The sequence below is a fragment of the Biomphalaria glabrata genome, chromosome 4 (assembly GCF_947242115.1).
Source record: "Biomphalaria glabrata chromosome 4, xgBioGlab47.1, whole genome shotgun sequence".
NCBI classification, from domain to species: domain Eukaryota; kingdom Metazoa; phylum Mollusca; class Gastropoda; family Planorbidae; genus Biomphalaria; species Biomphalaria glabrata.
Window position 1 is genome coordinate 29,615,708 of NC_074714.1, and position 21,913 is coordinate 29,637,620.

The 21,913-nt window shown below is 35.4% G+C and overlaps 1 protein-coding gene across 5 annotated transcripts in view; it reads right to left on the reverse strand.

Moving 5' to 3' along the window:
- The window catches only part of LOC106053306 (E3 ubiquitin-protein ligase HUWE1-like), a 192,890-nt gene that overhangs the window by 154,191 nt on the left and 16,786 nt on the right, over positions 1-21,913 (reverse strand). For all 5 annotated transcript variants that reach the window (XM_056026466.1, XM_056026467.1, XM_056026468.1 and 2 more), the window contains exons 2-6: positions 15,945-16,008; positions 14,773-14,871; positions 14,364-14,483; positions 13,551-13,711; positions 10,991-11,069 (exon numbers count right to left, since the gene is read on the reverse strand). In XM_056026466.1, the coding sequence (XP_055882441.1) occupies positions 10,991-11,069; positions 13,551-13,711; positions 14,364-14,483; positions 14,773-14,871; positions 15,945-15,989 (504 nt within the window). In that variant the 5' untranslated portion in view covers positions 15,990-16,008. The remainder of the gene's footprint in view (positions 1-10,990; positions 11,070-13,550; positions 13,712-14,363; positions 14,484-14,772; positions 14,872-15,944; positions 16,009-21,913) is intronic.

Below are 21,913 nucleotides of genomic sequence, written 5' to 3' on the forward strand. Positions count from 1 at the left end.
CCAATCTTGATCAAACTTGGCAGAAATGTTCCTTACGTGTTAACTTAGACCGTAGGGTATGTATTGTAGCCCTAAAACTAACTTAAGACCCTCAAAAAAATAAAGTTGTCCGACTCTATTAAAGCTATAGTATTTATGGATCTAGGCTTTGTTTACAATGTTGACATGAGAAAAGATCAAAAGGATTTAGATCTAGATCTAATTTTAACAGCTACACTTTGTGCATATAGTTTTTTACTTTGACACATGAAAATACAAAATATAGTCTATTGATTTCATTATTTAATCAAATTAACCTTCAAATTTGTGTTATTGTCTTATTCATCTATCGCTCCTTTCATTTTTAATAGATATGAATGTATCGGCTTCGGGTAAACCCATTTTCGCAAAACTAATTTTATTTTTGTAGCGAAAGAGAAAAACTTGAAAGGATCATATTTTTAGCTAAAAAGTTTAACATACATCTAAATCCAATCCACTAGATTAGAAAACACAAACTAAGACCCGCAGGCAGCGGGTAATGTCAGGCTAGTATATTATATAACTCACTATTAGATCTACATCTACATTTGTTAAAGTTTAAGTCTAATACTAAAATTAGTTTTAAAAATAGTAATCTAGATCTAAATTCTAGCTCTAGCGGCTAGCCTTTAGGTGCTAGATCTAAGCCTTATCCGTTAATTTTGATTTTCTTCTAAAAGATTTGTGACCATTAAATGGTATCATTCATTATAAATAAAATCTAGGACTAGACCTAGAATTGGCTAGATTTTCTAGACTATTACTCTCTAGATTAGTCTAGATATATCTACTCAAAATAACTCAGTAATAATAGTAATATCTTCTTGATCAAGAATCTAGATAAGAACTCTACGTCTAGATCTAGACTTGCAGTCTGACTTTTATAGATCTAGATATCTATAATCTAGATCTACTTAAATCTACTAACTTGGATCTAGATCTCTTTATATATATAATCTATTCTATCAGACTATGTCTATGTCACTACTATACTCAGTCAGTAACTAACTTTAGTCATCTAAAGTAGGCCTAGAACCTAGATCTATATAAATCGTTATAGTATACTATATCGATGGCCGGTTGGCCTACTAGAACTATATTGTTACTATATAGGATCTAGATCTTATAATTATAATAGATCTAGATTCTAGATGTTTAAATTTAATCCCATTTGAACTATAGAAGTCGCAAGGCAGGGTTCAAATTAGACAAATCTAGGGGCCATGGTATTTTTCTCTCTCTCTCTGTTTCACTTCCTACTTTGGCATTCAAGTCTACCATGACGATCAAAACATCTCTTGTAGGTATTTTGTCAACTATACTTTGCAGTTGGTCATAAAATGTATTTTTGTCAGTATCACTTGCAAGGTTGGTGGGAGCATAACACATAATGATGTGAACATTTTTGAACTTAGACAAAAATATTTGGCTCTAATTATTCGTTCTGAAACTGGTTCCCATTCTAAAAGACTTTTGAAAGCTTCCTTGTTTAGTAGTAGTGCTACACCATTTTTAGGTAAGTCATCTTTTTCCTTTCCAGAGAAGAGAAGGGTTTCTCCTGATTGCAGTCTTGTTTCACTGAATGTGTTCCATCGAACTTCACTCATTCCCAGGATCTGTAGTTTGTAGTTGGCCATTTCCTTGGCAATTTGTGCACATCTACCTGGTTCTAGTAAAATACGGACATTCCATGTTCTCAAGTTAAATGCTGCCTTCTGAATAAGGAAGTGTTTCTTTTTCATTGGTTTAAGTAGAGTGGTCGGCCTCACAGGATTCGTTCGACTTTCCCTGCATAGCTTCATAAGTCTCCTTTGTGGAGCTCTACTTTCGCCTCCAACAATGTTTAGTGTTTGTGTTTTTGTTCTGGTTTCTATAACACTAATTTTTTTTCCATGGACAGGTTGTTAGCCTATCGCACAACCCCTGTGTCCCGGGGAGGGGGAAAAGTTTGGGCACCCATGGACTTGGCACCATAAATGAAAATGGAGAAATGTTTGCAGACTTCTGCACATTTAATGAATTAGTGATAGGAGGCAGCATTTTCCCCCCACAAAAAAATGCCACAAAGTGACATGGGTTTCACCAGAGAATAAAACAGAGAATCAAATCGACCACGTTACCATAGGGCAGAACTGGAGAAGCACATTACTAGATGTACGAAACAGAAGAGGAGCAGATATTGGCTCAGACCACCACCTAGTTGTTGCCAAACTAAAAATGAAGCTAGCCAGCAATAAAACAGAAAGAAACAAAAGGAAAAGATTTGACCCAGACAAGCTCCACAACACCCAGATTAAAAAGGAATTCCAATTATCCCTTCAAAATAGATTTGCTGTGCTACAACTAGATGAGGCCGAACAAAGCGTTGATAAATCTTGGCAAAAATTCAAAGAAATTATTACTGAAACAAGCAATGAAGTACTAAGCCTTAACCCTAAGAAGAAAAAACAGTGGATTAGTGATGAGACATGGAAATTAATCGAAGAGAGGAATGCGCTAAACATGCAGTTAACCTAGAAAAAACAAGAAACCACAAGCAACAATCAAAACAAGACTACCAAGCAGTTTCATAAAAAGTCAACAAAATGCTCAGACAGGACAAACGATAATTTTACAATAATCTGGCAGAACAGGCACAAGAAGCAGCAGGTAAAGGAGATATAAAACAATTGTACAAAATCACCAAACTTCTCAGTACCAAAAAGGCTAATTGCAATGTTCCAGTCCGAGACAAATATGGAAAACTACTTTCTTCAATAAATGAACAACTTGAAAGATGGAAAGAATATTTTCAAGAAGTGCTCAATAGACCTAAACCACGAAATCCACCAGATCTAAATGCAGGACCAATACTAGACATAAACATGGAAGAAATAACAAAAGAAGAAATAAGGAATGCACTCAAACAAATGAAGACAGGTAAAGCTGCTGGAATTGACAACATACCACCCCAAGTCCTAAAAGAGGGAGGAAGTGAAATAGTTGACCAAATGCACAAACTATTCAACAAAATTTGGTTAACAGAAACACCTCAGGGTGAGTGGAAAAAGGGCTTGCTAATAAAAATACCAAAGCGTGGAGATCTATCACAATGTGAGAAATGGCGAGGCATCACTTTGTTGTCAGTACCAAGCAATATTTTCAGCAGAATCCTACTAAACAGAATAAAGGGAGCATGCGATGAACACCTAAGGGAAGAACAGGCTGGATTCAGAAAAGGGAGATCTTGTGCTGACCAAATAGATACACTCAGAATAATTGTAGAACAATGTGTCGAATAGCAATCTCCTCTCTATGCAACTTTTGTCGACTTTGAAAAAGCTTATGATAGTGTCCACAGAGAATCTATCTGGACTGTAATGAGACATTATGGGATCCCCAATAAAATAATAACCATAATCAAGAACCTTTTATGATATTTTCACCTGCCAAGTAACCCACTGTGGCAAGCTGTCACAGGAATTTCCAGTCACAACAGGAGTCAAACAGGGATGACTTCTTTCACCACTCCTGTTCCTTCTAGTATTGGATTGGGTCACAAAAGAAGCATACTCTAACGCAGGGAAAGGAATCCAATGGACTCTCACACAAAAGCTGGAAGATCTGGAATTTGCTGATGACATAGCCCTATTATCACACAGACTACAGGATATGCAAGAAAAGGTCACAGCTTTAAGTGAAGTAGGAAAAAGAGTAGGCCTCAAAATAAACCACCAAAAAAACTAAAGTACTTAAAGTAAACAATTAACAAATTGGAGACATAGTACTGGATTCTAAGACAATAGACCAAGTAGAAAATTTTATATACCTTGGGAGTGTAGTCAGTATATCAGGTGGAACAGATGAAGACATTAAACGTCGTATAAATCTAGCGCGTCAGACATTTACACAGCTAAAACCAACCTGGAAATCTCCTCACATCTCAAGCAAGACTAAACTAAGAATCTTTAACTCTAATGTCAAGGCTGTCCTACTGTATGTTTCTGAAACATGGAGAACAACTGAAGCCACTACAAAAAAAAATACAGACCTTCATCAACAGATGCCTGAGAAATAACCTAAAAATACACTGGTATGACAAAGTAGAAAACACCAAACTGAGGGAGATGAGTGGACAGAAAAATATAGAAGTGCAGATCTTAGAGAGGAAGTGGAGATGGATTGGTCACACCCTTAGGAAAGATACCAGCAACAGAGCTAGGCAGGCCTTAGAGTGGAACCCCCAGGGAACAAGATGCAGAGGAAGACCAAAAAGAACATGGCGACGCAGTGTACTTGAAGAAGCAGAGAAGACCGGGAAGAGCTGGGAAACCATAAAAAAAACTAGCAAGAGACCGTGGAGAGTGGGGTGTTTTTGTCAAGGCCCTATGTTCCATTAGAAACTCAAAGGAGTGAAGATGATGATGAGGGGCCATCGTATTAATTGTAGCAACAGTGAGCTGCTGCTGAGAGCAAAAAATGCATCGCAGCTAGGCATAAACATAATGATGCTCTCAACTCTGTCTCTGATACTTTTCAAAAGCTGGCAAGCAGACATTGAAGTCTAGACACTCTAGATCTAGAGATGAAAAGTATTCAAATCACTCTAGATATAGACTTTTATGATCTGGACTAGGCCTAGGGTCTAGATCTATCTAGAACCTAGATCTATATAGATGACCCGAGATTTTTTAAAAAATAGAACTTAAACTGTCACTGTGTCAAAAGACCGGATGTGTGCATGTTCAAAACAAATTAAAACTTATTTCGCATTATTCTGAAAATGGAAAAATAATAAAATCTTCTTTTTTCACATAAAAAAAAATGTGAAGAAAAAATTTGGATTTTTGTTTTAAATGTCCAGGAAAATTTCAGATTTTTTTTGTTAGAAAAGTGGATCAGAAGAAATTTTCGGAAAATTCCCATCACTGTTCGTATAAAAAAAAAAAAAGACCAATTTTTAAAACATAGAATACATCAGTAATTCAACTCTCGCTATTAAGAAACTGAAATCAATAACGTTATAGTACTTATCAAATAATTAGCCCAAAACATGATGGTTAATGTTATTTTTAGCATCATATTTTTCCATGTCCATGATTATTCTTTTTATTAGTCTTGGACAAATCTAACATTGGTAGTGTTGCCCAATTAAGAATTTTACAAGAGAAATGATGATAATTTTAACCTATTGGCCTTCAGTCATTCTATAGAAAAATTAGAGGGTCTGACATTTTTGAAATAGCGTCGTCATGTCTAGAATATCAATTAAAATTAAGTAAACTCTTTTACATCTGTTCTAATGGACCATGTCAATGACTGTAGAGTTGCTGGAACTGTGACAATGCTCAAAACTTTTAAGGAAATGTGAAAAGATCAAATTGTCTTTGTGTAGCCACTCTGTGTGTTGTGTCTGTTCTCTTTTGTTGAATGTTAATGTTGTTTATAATTGAAAATAAGAATACTTGTAATAAAAAAATAAAGTAGGTTTTAGTCTTCTAAAGTAGCTTTGCATTATACACCAGAAGTGTGGAAAATTGTGGAATTTGAAGCATATTATGATACCAGATGTGAAATGTGTTAATTAATTAAGAGCAAAAGGATTAAACAGACGAGAATTCAGAGGTGATCTCATCCTTCATAGCAAGATGCATTGATTGTCTAGAAAATTTAAAAAACTGAAAAATATTAAACACAATTGTCTAGAGAGAAAGATGAGCTACTTGAGGAAAGGGCAGTTTGTGTGATGTAAAATGAATGTTTGATTAAGTATTTTTAGTTGATGTTACAAGACATCTCAGAGACCTAACTTTATAAATCAATTTTTACTAACTGAACAAAATATTCTAAAGATGCCTAGTAAAAGAAATTGAAATTTAATTTGATCAGCTTTCCTCTGAAATGCTTACATTTTAGCTACAATTACTATGTGAACATTTTGCAGAGCTCAGAAATTTAGCACCAATTTAAGCCTTTCACTTCAGATCAAAAACAGATGTAAGCAAGCATGTTTATTCATGAAAATGATAAGAACAAATGGAAATCGCAACTGTCAGACTCATATTTGAATAACTGTGTGGTATTCATTTACAATTTGAACTCCTGAAATTACGAATTTGGGAAAAGTAAAGGCACAAGGAAGCTAGTCGTGTTATCTTGCCTGTATTTTATAGTCAAATGCTAACAGTGTTCATAGTAGTACATTTAGAGATAATCAATTAATATTATCAAATAGCCTACTTTCAAGGACTAACTGGATAAAAATGTGTACAGTGCATTTGAATTAAAAGTAAAAAAAAATTGGCCCTCAGAAGCAAGTGACAATAATGGCATTATTCTAACATATTCAAGAAAAGTATATGATGACTAAAAATGGAAAGAATGTTTTATATAACTTTATGCTGTGTTAATTTTTTAGGATTGTTGAATGCTGTGTATGTTACGTGCTTGAATGATTTTAGTCTTTCCACAGTATATTTCTTTATATTGTTATAAACCTGGTGGTGGCACAGAGAGGGGTAGTGGTGTGTGTAGTCAGCCGACGCAAATCGCCCCAGGCCAGCGCTAGACGAGCAGTCAACCGTGACGAGTTACGACGGTTAGCCAAGTCAAGTGTCAACATGACGGTTCGGGAAGGATCGCCGTCGTGAACAGAGCTCAGGAGCGCCACGAGGGATGTAGTCATGTGACGAAGCTAGAAACGTCGAGCGATGTTCAGTCCGGTTCTAGAAGGCCAGTAGGGACCCTATATAAAGAGCGGAGGTGTCGCAGTCAGGAGGTTCACGACAGAAGGTTCACTACAGTCCGGTCGACTACAGCACAGTTCAATGGTCTGGTTCTGTACGGAGCATTACCACGGTTCAGTGCGGAGTACTGTCAAGTACAGTTGAGATGAACGGCGTCTTGGTCTGTGATCGAGTCCGACACAACGAGCCCAGTCTGAACTGATGAACCCAGTGCAAGCCCGGAACGAGACGTAGAGGCCAGTGCAAGAGTTGATATGGCGGTACGGTGTTATCGGGAGATATTTGTACAGTCGTGTGTTACGTGCTGCCCATTGTACAGTATTGGCTCAGATTTATTCAACTATTAAAGTGTTATTTTGGAGCCCTGAGTTGTCAAGTTCTTTAAGTTGGTGGTGTAAGGTGCAGTTTGCAGAGAGCAGACCTGCCTACCAAAAAAAGTCTAAATGCGTAACGCTGATGGTCAAAATGCGTATTTTGGCACCAGAATGCATAACACTTACGCAATCCACTATTTTGTCATATATATATATATTATATATATATATTTTTATATATATATATATATATATATATATATTAATATTAGATCTAGATGTCATTGTTAGATCTACAATTTAAATCTAGATCAATACGACAAAAGAGATGATATCTAGACTGGATCTATGTCTATATAATGAATATAATCTACTCTAGTCTAGATCTGGGCTCAAGAGTGTTACCGATGCCGTGGATCCGCTACAAACGTAGGTCTACTCCAAACTTTCGTAGGCCTACCTTCATCCTTAATGTAGAGAATCATGACATAACGTAATGACTAGCTAGACTCTAGCTAGATCTATTCCTGTATAACAAGTTATCTAGATTCTAGATCTAGAATTAGATCTAGATTAGATATCTACAATGTCACTCAATGTGTTTTGAATCGATAGTACATAATGAAAACGGGAATCAGGGATTCAACATAATTACTTTCTACTAATGAACTTACAAAAAAAAAAAAGTCACGTTGGTGTATCAGCTAACTGACGGTACCGGACCCGTCACTCCCTCACTCTGGCGTTCTTCATTTTTAGACTAAATCTAATTGCTTTTAAGAACCAATCAACATATAGATCTGGACACAATGTGCTCCCCCACCTTTTCTGTTCTCCCCCCCCCCCCCCAACAGGACGGCTTAGCGTGACCGCTCGTAAGCTAGTCAAGAGAGGGGGAAAAAAGTATACGAAATGCGTAACACGGTGGGTTAAATGCGTATTTGCAAACTGACTGTCATTTTGGGGAAATTTTGCGTAAAGAATACGCATTTTGCGCAACGGTAGGCAGGTCTGAGAGAGCCTGGATAGTGAGATTCGTAACAATATATTATATTAAATACACATTTGCCCCTAAAAATACACATTTCCATTTTGGCATGTAGGCATCTCTGATTCTTAACATTTTTTCTATTTTTTCATATTTCTTTCTGGTACATTTCTGATACAAAATTTGTATAAAGAACTTTGTTCATGTGTGCTTTATAACTTCAAGAAATTTACATTCAATTTTTTAGTTGGGCAACTTAGATTGTTTCAAGTTACATTGCCAGCCATACCCAAAGTTTTAAACTGCTTTAAAAACACCATATAAACTAAAACCTAACATTTTATAAAATATGTATGCATGTAGTACTCAATAATAATAGATTTTGAACTTGTAATGAAATAACTCTACTAGAATACCACTATCTTAGTCTATCTATTCAATAAGATTGCAATTAACTGTGATCAAGAACAAACACATCTCACATGACTGATTATGTACTATAAACACACACAAAGGACATGACATTCTGACATGCTGAACAAACACAGAAAATAACTAGTTATACAGAACTAAAACTGTTCTTTCTTTTTTTCAATAACAAAAATTTAGTTTTTGGAAGATGAGGATGTACTTGCAAACTGATGAAAGTGTACTTGCAAACTGATGGAAAGAGTGATAAATAGAAGGCTGACATGGATCCTTGAGTCAAATAACCTACTCACTGAAGCCCAGGCTGGCTTTAGAAAAGGCAGATCAACAGAAGATCAAATTGCCTTCATCACACAAGAAATAGAAGACGGCTTTCAAGAAAAGAAACCAACAACAATTGTGTGGGTTGACTTAGAAAAAGCATTTGACAAAGTCTGGGAACAAGGTCTCTTGCTCAAGCTAATCCAGCATCACATATCCCACAGAATGTACAACTGGATAAAGGAATACCTAAATAATAGAAAAGCCTTAGTTTGCATGCAAGGACAAAGAAGCCACACAGTGGGTATAAAAAATGGTGTCCCCCAAGGAGGAGTCCTATCCCCAACACTTTTCCTAATATTCATAAACGATCTAAATCAAAACCTACCCAAAACAGTTAAGAGCAGCATGTATGCAGATGACCTTGTCTTAATTAGCACAGAAGAATATGTAGGAACATCGAAATTTTCGATTACAAGATGCTCTTGATAAACTCAATAATTGGTCCAAAGACTGGGGCATGTCCATTAACACAAAAAAGACAACATATACCATATTCTCACTGTCAACAAAACAACAAACAATAAAATTAACATTAGATAAGGAAGCTTTAGAAAAAAATGACAGCCCTACTTATCTTGGAGTCACCTATGACCCGAGACTAACCTGGAAAAACCAAATAGATAAAACACAGAGTAAAGGCATCCAGAGACTATCCCTTTTGAAAAAATTAGCTGGCACAGATTGGGGAGCTAATCACAACATCCTGAAAAAGACCTATACCAGTTATGTAAGACCTGTACTAGAATATGGTGCCACAGCATGGGGCTCAGCAGCCCAAACCAACCTAAGAAAAATAGACAAGGTTCAAAATATTGGTCTAAGGATAATGACAGGAGCAATCAAAACAACACCCATAAGAGCTATGGAGGAAACCGCTGCCCTGATCTCTCTGGATGAAAGAAGAGAAATAAAAATCCTTTCCCAATTCACTAAATTGGAAACCTTGGAGAGGCACCCACTCAGAACAAAAATCCACAAAACTGGCACAAAAAAACGTCTCAAAAGGACCAATTTCATACAGGAATCTCTAAACCTAAAAAAGAAACACCAACTTGAAAAAATTACTCTGGAATCCTCGATACACTATAATGAATCTCCACCCTGGGACGAAAGCCCTCTTCCTACTATAAGGGACCATATTGAAAACATAAAAAGAAAATCTGATTACAGACCAACAGAGCTCAAGGAAATAGTGAACTGTTTTCTACATACCAATTACCCTAGCAATCAGTGGATCAGAGTTTACACGGATGGCTCATCCCATAAAGCCACCACAAATGGAGGAGCTGGAATACTTATCGAATGGCCAGATGGAGGAAAACTAGAAAAATCCTTTGCAACTGGAGAGCTCTCTGACAGTCACAGAGCAGAAAGGGAAGCACTAGCACTAGCTGCTACCATGCTAGCAAATCATCCAAGTTCCCCTCACAGTCAGATTGTCTTTCTAACAGACGCAAAAACAACCCTCCAAAGCCTGCAAAACTCTGATTCCCCTTATATTAAAAACCTCAGAACAGCACTCACAAAGCTCAACCACAACAGCAAAAAAACTGTTATTCAATGGATACCAGCTCACATACAACTAGCAGGAAATGAGAAGGCTGACACACTCGCCAAGAGTGGGAGAACAAACTCACAAGTAAACTCTGCACTCTATCCAGAAGAAATTAATTGTAGATAAAATAAATGAGAAATGGATGAGCTCCCATCCAAATCACAAGAAAGATGATGCTTACTATAAGCTATCCCGACAAGACCAACGTCTAATCTTTCGACTCAGGACTGGACACAACAGAATACGACAACACGTTCCGGAAGCTCAAAATTGGAACCAGTGAAATCTGCCCATGTGGAGTATCACCAGAAAATACCGACCACGTCCTCCAAAACTGCTCTCTCTACCAAGAGGCCCGTATAAGACATTGGCCCCAAATCACCCCAATAGAAAGAAAACTATATGGAGAGCTCCCCGATTTGGAAACCACTGCGCAGTTCATCTCATGTATTGGTATAGTCATATGAACACTCCAACATAACAATGAGAACGATGAAGAAGGAAGAAGAAGGAAGATGAGGACTATTGTTATCATTAAGGTTTTTAAATTCCAATTTTTAAATATTTTACATTTTAGGAATTAAAAAAGTATAAAATTTTATAAATTAAATTATCATTCCAAATCAGTATATACCTCAGCTAAGTGAATCAAGCGTAATACAAGTCCCTGTTTTTTTTCTGGGTTCATTCTTGAAATGAAATTGGAACGCTTGCTAAAAAAAAAAATGACAATAATTGGAAAACAAATAGAAGAGAAAATGTATTTAAATATATTTATAGAAATCATGAGAAATACAATTATGACTTTATATCAGCATTAAATATGAAATTTATTAGAGGCTTTTTTTAAAGTTATAATAATACTGATAAACAGCCTAAGTGCACAATAAAATATATTAGAAGATTTTTTTGCAGAAAATTCATTTTTCCTTTCTCTTTCAGTTGAAGAAAAGGTTTATAATTAAAAGTTTTAGTCAAATAGCTTATAGATATTTGCTATTTCATACAAGTCTTCCTAACTTGAACTTTTACAGGCACAGTTTTCTTTCTAAAAACATGGAGGTATTCAATAAAGTAAACAGACTCTTATTTTGTTTATTCTGCAATCAGTGTCGAAGCATAGTAGTTGGGTTTTTTTTGTCCTCTGTATTTCATCTTTTCATGAGCATAACATTATGCTCAAACTTTTTTAGATTAGTATGTCATTTTAGCTCTCGTGTTTGTGTTTGTAATGTTATCACAGCGCCTTAGCCTACATTTTGTTTGTTAACTGCGCTTTATAAATAAAATTATTATTATTTCAGTCAGACATAACATAACTTAACACATGTCTTAGAGCATTTTTGGTAACAAACAACAAAGTAAAAAATAGATTTTGTTTTATCTACTTATATGATTATAATATGCAAAAAAAAAGATGATTGAGAAGACATTAGATGTTACAAAAAAATCTTTTGTTTTGTGTAATGCACATATTTAAAGACAAATTTTCTCATGGATAATAAAGATTTTTATCTTTACTTTTAATAATGACCTTTATGAACAGCTTGAGCTAAAATAATGTTAATTCACTGATTGTATGTTCATGGATGCAAGCAAAAGAGGCCCTTTTTGCCTGCAGGGAGTTGGGGGGGGGGGGGGGGGGGGGTTTGGCAACCTAAAAAAAACTGCAAGCATGATGCCTCTTATATCTTCACAACATAAATAAAACATTTACCGATATGTTTATATATTTATATATATATCTTTGAATACAAACTATAAATTCTATGCTTTTACTTAAATTACTATAACCTACATGTATGTTTGAACATTTCATTTTTTTTATATATAATATGCACATAGATAGGCCTATCTACTACTACTATATTAGTATAAATCAAACTTTTTTTGCACCTATGTTAAAAGTTAACTCTATTGCAAATAAAAGATCTAATAGATCTATAAATATTTATTGGCAGACAGAATAGTCAATACATCTTATCAAATATAGAACTAGTTAACTGGATCTTCTAACTAATAGAGCTTAGACTGATTAGATAATCTAGATCTAGTCAAGATGTCATTTTAATTCTATGATAATTTACAATTTACACCTATCTATATCTAGGTCTAATAAAGAAACTAGTAAGTATTAAGTATTAGAGATACTCACAATAATCTATGAGCCTAAGTCTAGACTTTAACTTGTCTAAGAATAGAGTGTCACTAGAGCTACTAGTTAACTAGATATTAGATTTTAACTAGATTTAGGTCTAGCCAAGACCTAATGTCTTAAATCCAAATTATATACTATACTCTAGATTTAGTTCTAGATCTTGAAGTTAGATCTAGACACTAATCTAGTGCCTTTTTTAAAATACATTTTTATTATTAGATATAGATTTAATTAGATCTAGACTTAACTAGATCTAGTAGAATATATATGATAATGATCTACTTTTGATCTACGCTGCTTGTGCTTCTGCCCAGGGAATAGATCTAGTCAGGCTAGTGGTAGATTGTAACTGTAAGATTCTAAATAGTTATTTTAATTATCTAGATCTAATAGTTAATACTCATTGATATCGATCTATCATTATCATCTACTGAGATGATTTAGACTATATAGGATTATAGCTAGGCTAGATCTGTCATTATTCATACAGCGATGATACAGTAATTTCGCATTTTCTGGTAAATACGTTCAACTTCTAAATCATTTCAAAATTTAGAAATAGATCTAGAATCTAGAGCTCTAGAATAATCTAGCATCTAAGTCTGGTTTCAATTTTTATGTCGGCAGATCAAACTTAGATCTAGATCTACTTACTAAATTAGGCGTCTCAGGCCGGGACCTTACGGATTTGTTTCTAACTTTTATTTACGTTTCTAATACAAAACAAAAGTTCGGAAATAAGCGCATGCGACGTAACTTAGGAATTGTAACTTCCTGTCTTTCTCTGAATTCGACTTATTAAGTTTTAGTTTCAAAGATCAAAACGTGAAAAAAAAAGCCGATACCGAGCCAGCAATCAGTTGAATGGCGTTTGCAGGCAAGCTTTTTTTTTTACATCAATTATTGCCGGCAATCTTGCATCCATGTGTAACAATAGTAACAATAAAACGTTTTTTTTCAGAGTAGAAAACAGTGTAACTAGTCTCAATGTAAACACATTTAGCCAATTTTTTTTTTTATATTTGTTTGCATTTACCTGAAGACATAAAGAAGATTCAAAACATAAAGAACTGTGCTCATATCACAAGATGTTAATAAAGTTGTTAAATGGTCCATTGAATTATACAGATGTCTGGAAAAACTATGTTCAATCAGCAGGGCAGTAAAACGCAAAATTTCCATAAGTAGCTGCTTGAGCTTAATAAGAAAAAGAATACATAAAATGGTTATGAATCATATAACTATATATAAGTTCATAAGTTATGGTCAAGATACAAAGACAAAAGATGGAGAGTGAAAAGTAAGAACAGCCAGAGAGGATAGAATGGTTGGTAAAGAATTTTATAGATTCAGAATAGTGAAATATGAATTTATAGTTAAGATTTATTTATTAGGACTGCAGTTATCAAACCAAATGTTTTTTTATTTTAACAGTATCATACAAAACAGAAAAAAAAACCTGTTTCATAATTTTAATATTTGCTTATCCTTAAACATGCTGATAAAAGATAAAATGAAATGTGAAACTTCACAGTAAAGTGCTAATGATGTCCAACTTTGTTGGTGGAGGTGACAACACAGGATATTATACAAAGAAAAGCAATGAAATTTAGTACCATTTTTTCATGAATGAGAAATAAAAAGCCAGTGTTAAAGAAAAGATGGATGCGTGTAGGAATTTTTTATTTTCAACGAATCTCTGTAATTTATAATTAATAAGAGAAAATAAAAGGTTGTGACTGGGGTTCCCGCCACCATCCCAGCCGTCTTGCTAGAGGTTTGGGATAAGATGTAATAATTGCCAATTCGGAAGAAACATCCGAAACAAAGGTAAAAAGTATATACAAACCTGATCATTTCCAGGTAAGTCACAATAGAGAGTCCATTTCTTGTCATTCTCTTTAGTACATGACTTTTCAAGAATGGCATCAAATATGTCCAAAATATCAGCCCAATGGTATAATTCACACTACAAAATAAATAATTAGTTTTTTAAGTTTATGAGCAAAATTAACTATCATTCAACTCTTTTTTGACATTTAACAATAATGCTAAAAGCATTTGGTTCACAGGTTTGCTTTGCTGCTGCAATCAATAACATTTTATAATTCAACTATTTTTTTCCCCAAAATAATGTGATATATATATATTCACAAAATGTTTTCTTTACTTACAAAGTTAGCAAAGATGAGAATATTTATTTGAATATTAATGTGAAACAGGAAGAAAAAAGCTGGAATTAAAACTGTATTAATTACCTTGCCATATGTCCATGTTTTGATATCTTTCAGTTCTTTACACAGATCATCAGTTGACAAACTCTTAAGTTTATCTATTAGAACTTTGCAATCTGCAGGCTAAATATAATCATAGTTTACTTAACATTTTTTAAAATAGTTTTTTATCAACGTAATTATTTTAAACTATTACATGTGAATGCAAAGAAAAAATGGGATAAGGAGCAAAAATATTTTTTTTTAAATACGGGCTAAAAAATTACACAATACTTAAATAAATGTACATATATTAAGAAATAAGAGCTTTTAAACACATGCTTTTATTGGTACTCATTTTAACCGGCAAAAATATGTTTGGGCGAGGGCTTAAGTGACTAAAATCCTCCAATTTTCTAATTTTAAACCTAATTCATGCAACTCATGTAAATTTGCATACAAGTTAAGACCAAGTGACTTCACTTTCAAAATCAGACTTGATAGTTTTGAAGAACATAAGGAAATGTTTATATCCCCACCTTTACAGAATGGGGACAGTGAGTCATAGTTTAGACTGAGCTGCCCTAAAATAGGAATTGATGTGGCAATGATCGATCCTGCACCAAAAAGGAGCTAGGCTATGCAGTGCTTAAGACTGCAGGCTTTTTCCGATTTGTCCTAGAAATGTAACTACTTTTCCAACTATTAGGTGGTTATGCAAGCATGATATAAACTACTATGGATGGTGCAAACCTTCATAAGTCAAACCTAAGTGCCACAGTCAGTGATGAATAGAGACAATGATTATGAAACAAAAATTAGGAAATACCAACAATCTTGTTTGTGAACCAATATGTGTCGTGGAAATCCAAATAGCTAAATACCGTCTAAAATATGTAGAATTAAATTATGAGTACTTAAATTTACAAATAACAGTACATGTGCTTTACTGAGCACACACATAAAATGGATGAAAGAAACAACTGATTGTACGTTTAGATGGGAGAACTGCAATATGTATTGTAAATAAGTAAGCATTACAATCTGAGTCGCCATCAGATGCCTCGCTGAGTTAATGACGCTCAAGGTCTCAATGATGGCCTTGACTTCTGCATCAATACAGATATTACAGCATGAACCATATAAACAGTGATCATGTCAAATCCGGGAAAATTAGTAAAATTCTGCACTCAAGCTATAATATTTAGATTACTTACCACCTCAGATGAGGATTTTTTCAATTTTGATCTGTCAACCTTCATTTTAAACTCATCTTAAAATCTGCAAATAGAATTAACAGTTTAAAAACCACTTTAATCTAAAAACATATTTCTATAAAGCTGAATGAAACCATTAATTATGATAAGTATATATGTATTTTAATCAAACATTACAACCAAAAACAAAGACAACAAAACAAAAATGAATACATCAATATTTAGAGGCTTAATGGAAATTTTTCATTATAAAATAAAAGAATTTTCAGGACATTTTGCAAGCATGTAATATCTGTCTGTGCTTATTAGTAGTGTGGAATATTCTAAGCCAACAATACGTTTTGAGGTCTCCAAAAAAGTGTTAATAATATACTCTTCAAAGTTACTTTCATCAATTGCTCTGTCACAATTAAAATCCAGTAAAATAGATGTAGAGAAGACTAGGGAGTTACAAACTAAACCCATATATATTGTGTAGTAATTAACAGTAATTGTTAAAAGGCTATTTTTTTAAAGGACTACTAAAATTTGAGTTGAGATTGTGCAAAGTACTTATACATATATACATATATATATATACATATTTACGACAGATTTTATTAGATTATTACACATTTTTACGGTTTGAGTTGTGAGTGGACCTTATTTTTAATACCTTAGTTGTGTAACTCTTAGCACTTGACCTATATAAGGGAAGTAACCCTTCAGGGATTATGGGCACAACGTGACCTAAATTGTGCACATGTGCCAAAAAGCCAAATCCAAAAAGATTTAAGATAAAATGGCTATATAATATATATGTTGTTAATTTTTTTACTTTGACCATTAAATGAAACCTTTGGTCATGCTTTTAAATAGCATGTATATATAAATACAAGTATATATAAATGCACAAAAATACATATTTAATATGTTTTATTTATCTTCTCAAATTTCATTTTAAAAACACCTGGCAATTTTCAGTGATTCCCTTAATTCACTAAAATTTGCACTTGTTGATTTCTATGATATATTTTACATCCAAAATATCCCATACAAAAAGTGTGCTGATAAAAAAAATTAAAGCACAACACTGCTTCTTCTATGAAAGGAAACATTGATGTTAGTCATGTTGATTCAACTTAAAGCCAAGATATCAACTGGGTTCTGTTCATTTAGTATATTTTCTGTGATATCCCCTGAGCATCTTTTTTGGAATTGTTCCCAATCCGCTTTATTCAGCTTCCACTGCTGAGGTCGTCCCAATGAGGGGAGATTGTTAGCAGTGATCACTTCCTCGTAGATCATTGCTTACTGACCATTTAAAATCATCCAGAAGTCTGGGGACACATACAGTGAGGTCAATGCACATGAGAGATCCAGTTCCTGGGTGCTAGTAGGTCGGTGATGCATCATTAAGTATGCATACATCATGTTGGAGGAAGATATCCTCCAGCATACGACCTCTTGTGTCAGTATTGTTAGATCCCCACATAGTGTTATGGGCATTGAAATCCCCAAAGGATTATGGGGCCGAGGGAGTTGTTTTATGAGGTTCTCCATGTTCAATGGAGCGCCTGGAGGTAGATACAGGCTGCAGCAAGTGATAACCTTGAATCTAGAATCCATGGCTTATTCTAAGTAACCTACTTGGAGCTATTAGCCGTGGGAGGCCCCTGGACCTTGGTATTTTTAGTCTTGGGTTTGGATGGAGAGGAGGACAACCCCCTTTTGGGGGAAGTCTCTCTCTGGAGAGGGGAGATCCCTCTGGTTAGAGCAGAGGCTATTTCCTCCTCCCTCACTTCGGGTATCTTTAATTTCATTTCTCCCCTTAGGGAGTTGGTCAACGTCTAGCTCAGTAGAGGTTGGGGTGTCTGGCTGGGTTCTCTGAGGAGAACCTGTGTCAGACAAAATGTCTCCTAGTTCTCCCAAAGTGTTGGCTCTGACATGCGGCTCAGTCTTAATGATCTTATCAGCGAGCACAGAGAACATGTTCTTTAGCATGACAACAGGGCTTACTTGTCTCTATGGAGGTGTATTCTTTGGCAGTGTTTTCTTCTGAGTTGGAGGAGGGGGTGGTGAGGTTAATGTGTCCGTCTGTGTGGCTATGGATTTTTCTATCCTAACCACAGCCTGGGAGTAGGTCTTTGTCAAGCGGAAAGGGCCCTGGCTGAAGGTACATCCATTTCTTGCCTTGTATTCCGGCACGGCAACCTCCTGTTTCCACACAGGGCAGTCTTTTAAGTAGGCTGAGTGGCCAACGTGTCAGTTCGGGCATTTGAACTGGGCTGTGCAGCCCTTGTCCTCATGACCCTCTCCAGCACATCTGGCACACACAGTGTTCCTCTTGCAGACTGCTGTGCTGTGTCCATAACCCTAGCACTTGAAGCACCTCATGGGGTTAGGTATGTAGGGCCTCACTGGAACTCGTAGGTATCCTGCCTTCACATACTCTGGCAGTGTCCTAATTCCGAATGTGAGGATAATAGTGGCGGTTTTGAGCTCCTCACCATCCCTGCACCTGGGAATGCGCTGGGCATGGGTGATTCAATCAATTCCCTCCACCATTTCCTTCTCGGAACATTCCAGCAGGTCTCTAGAGCTGATTAGACCTCTGCTGGTGTTCAAACTCTTGTGTGGCATGACTTCCACTTGGAGATCACAGATTCTTCTGCATCGTAGAAGCACATCAGAGTGTATCTTACTATCAACTTCTAAGAGTTTCGATGATTTGTGCAGCTTAGATGGGCTCTCCCACAACTGACTTAAGTCCCCATGTAGATGAGAAAAGGGCTCATCTTTGTCAGGCTTTTCCCCTCTTCTGTGCACCTGACCACCAAAAATGATGGCCAGGTAGTACAGCTTCTTGTGGCCTCCTCCTTTTTTGCCTCTATTCGACATCTCTTGCCCAGACACAAATCTGGGGCAAGTAGGGTTTTTTTTTGGGAGGGGAGGTTGTCCATGGACATTAGTAGTAATTTGGCACCTGTGCTCCCCACCCGCCATTAAGTCCAACAAGGGGAAGCCATTCGGATGTCCAGAATGAGCCCACCAGGGCTACACTGGTGCTACACTCAGTCAGCTATACTCAGTCGGACACATTTCCGATACAGCTGCTCCCTGATTGACCCTCCAGCCACTGCCCTCCTGGGTTGACCCAGAGTGGGCCATCTGGGCCTCAGGTCTAGAGGAACTTAGAGCCAAAGTACTGTATTGTGGTAGTTTATCCTTGTATAGACACCTACTCAAATACCAGGATCTCTTTATCCCCCCTTACCCGTCACAGTCCAGGGCAAACAGACTGCTAAGATGTAGGGAGATTTTAAAGATAAGGAGACAAAGTGATGGATAATGAAGGCAGACTGAGAGAGAGGAGTCAGACACATGATAGAAAAGAAGTAGGGTACTTTTGAGCTCCAAAAGTGCTAAGGAAAGAGGAGCGCAGTTTAGCGTCATGTCTAGCATAACAGTGGTGCCCCATTAAGCACTATAAAGATCAATTCAGGGGTCATTTCACCCTCACTGGCATAGAGGAATGTAGCTGGGGAGCTGTGTTCTGGAAAGTGCTCTCACACAAGCAATACAAAGACACCCTTAAGAGTTTCCTCAAAAAAGTGTGATCAATCCTCACGACGTGAAAACGTGAGGGTAGAAGTGTCAAAATACGAGGCAAGGAGAGTGCCGAACATGAAAGAGCCAACAAAAAGAACAAAAAATACCTTTATTAAAGCACACCCTAAGCTTATACCAATGCACTTTGATTCCATGTAAAAAAAAAATGTCTTCAGGTGTAAATGAAACTTAATGTCTAAACTATAAATAAATGGATAATGCACAATAGGTATCAACTAGTCTCGCCATAACCGTCGAAACAAAGGCGAATTTTAAAAAACACATTGCAGTGTTCAATAAATATTTTAACCTAATGGGGTTCGAGTAGAGTCATCTACTCCAGATCTTATTAAACAAGGTTACAAACACAAACTCCAAATCAGCCCCCCAAGTGGTCTGCTCAGGCAGGTAAAAAGGCAGGTTTCAATATTTTCTGTGAGAATATCAGAAACTATGAACTACAAACTATGATCAAATACAACACTATCTCTGCCGATACAAAACGAAGAGATGTAATGATTTGATGTTAATTAGACTAACGACTTGATACAACAGGATAAGGAGATTTATTAATTTTATTATTATTACATTGTTAATAATCGTATGTATCCAATGAACTGATAGATATAGTTAAATCCTAGATGTCACTTATAAAGACTGCATCAGGAATGAAGAGATTAGAAACAGGATTAATACAGCAATTAGACCCAGACATGCCTACCCCCAAGACCCAGAATGTGGAACACTCAGGTTGAAAATGTGGAATTTTGGGCCCCAATGTGAAACATAAACGCATTTACGTTTGTCAGCCATGCTAGTTTGCTTCTTATACATTAGATGTAAATAGTATAATTATAATATATTTACTAAAAGTAAGAAAACCTTCAATTCATAATTTGAAATTAATAGTTTTAACTCCTGATGAATTCTAAACAAAATGTATTCTAGTGACCTAGACTCAAATGTTAGTATCTATTTTTATTTGTTACAACTAGATCTAAATCTAATGACTAGATTGACTAGATCTAGATTATTCTACATCTACTTGATTATCTATCCTTTTCTAGGGCTCTACTCTAGTCACTCTAGATTTTGTCCAGATGATGAGATCTAATGTAATTTAAGAGTCTACTAGTCTAGATCTACATCTAATAAATTATAAGTCCTCAAAGTCCAAGAACACAGATTACAACAATTATATTATAGATCTAAATATTTATGTCTAGATCTATGGACTTATTGAGAACTAAATTTATTACATAATGATACATAGAAATCTAGAATCTAGAGATCTATCACCTTCTAAGTCTATTCCTAGAAAGATCTAGATCATCTACTCTAGATATAGATCTAGTTTTAATCATCTAGATCTAGTAATCTAGTCAATCTAGAGCTAGACCTAGATTCTAGATACTAATTTAGACTATGTTATGTAATAAGTATGGCTGCCTGGTCGTGCGGTTTGCGTGCTGGACTGTCGTTCGGATTTATCGACGGTCGAGGGTTCAAACCCTGCCCGCTCCCATCCCCCGTCGTCCTGCGGGAGGTTTGGACTAGGAAGTAAACTATCTTCAACTCTGAAGGAACATCCGAAACATGTAAAACATTTTACAAACATTTTAAAACATAAGTAGATCGAAGCAGGACGTTTTGGTGACGGGACGTTTTGGCGCGAAATACATTATGTACATTTATTGTATTATTTCTTTTAAAAGAATTATTCATATCTATGTTTTGCATGAGTGTTTGTGTTAAGACATATTTTTCACTAACTAAATGTAAATGTGTATTTGTTTTTCACATCATTTTCTTTAATAAACATTTTGGCTTGTGTATGTGTGTTTATTAAGAGGCACACTTTTATTTTCAAAAAAGTTTTTTAAGATATTACTTTAAAATTAAAAACAAAAATTTTTTAAAAATCAAACGATGATAGACTAAAAATTAATGCAATTATTTGTTTACATTAACATTGGTTTATTTAATGACTGTTTGGTATCTCCAGCTATACATACCAAACACTTGCATAGTGTTTGTTTATATTTGTGGATTCACGTTAGAGTTTGTACTGACCACATTCTGTGCTTAATCTTTACTATGTGTGGAGTTATTGTCGTCATTCAGCCTAATAGAGCTTTAGATGTTTACATGATTTATTGTTATATTAAAGTGTGACACTTAGCTAGTTCGTATATTACACTAATGTCAAATACAAAAAAATCTTTTGGAAAGAAAGCCAAAAATGTCATCCAGTGTGATTAGCAGAACTCACATATAGCAGCATGTCATTACCATTCAGGAATCTGACTTATTATAGGAATAATAAGAAAAAAAAATTCACTGAACGGTGTTAGAATTCATACTAAACATACAATATT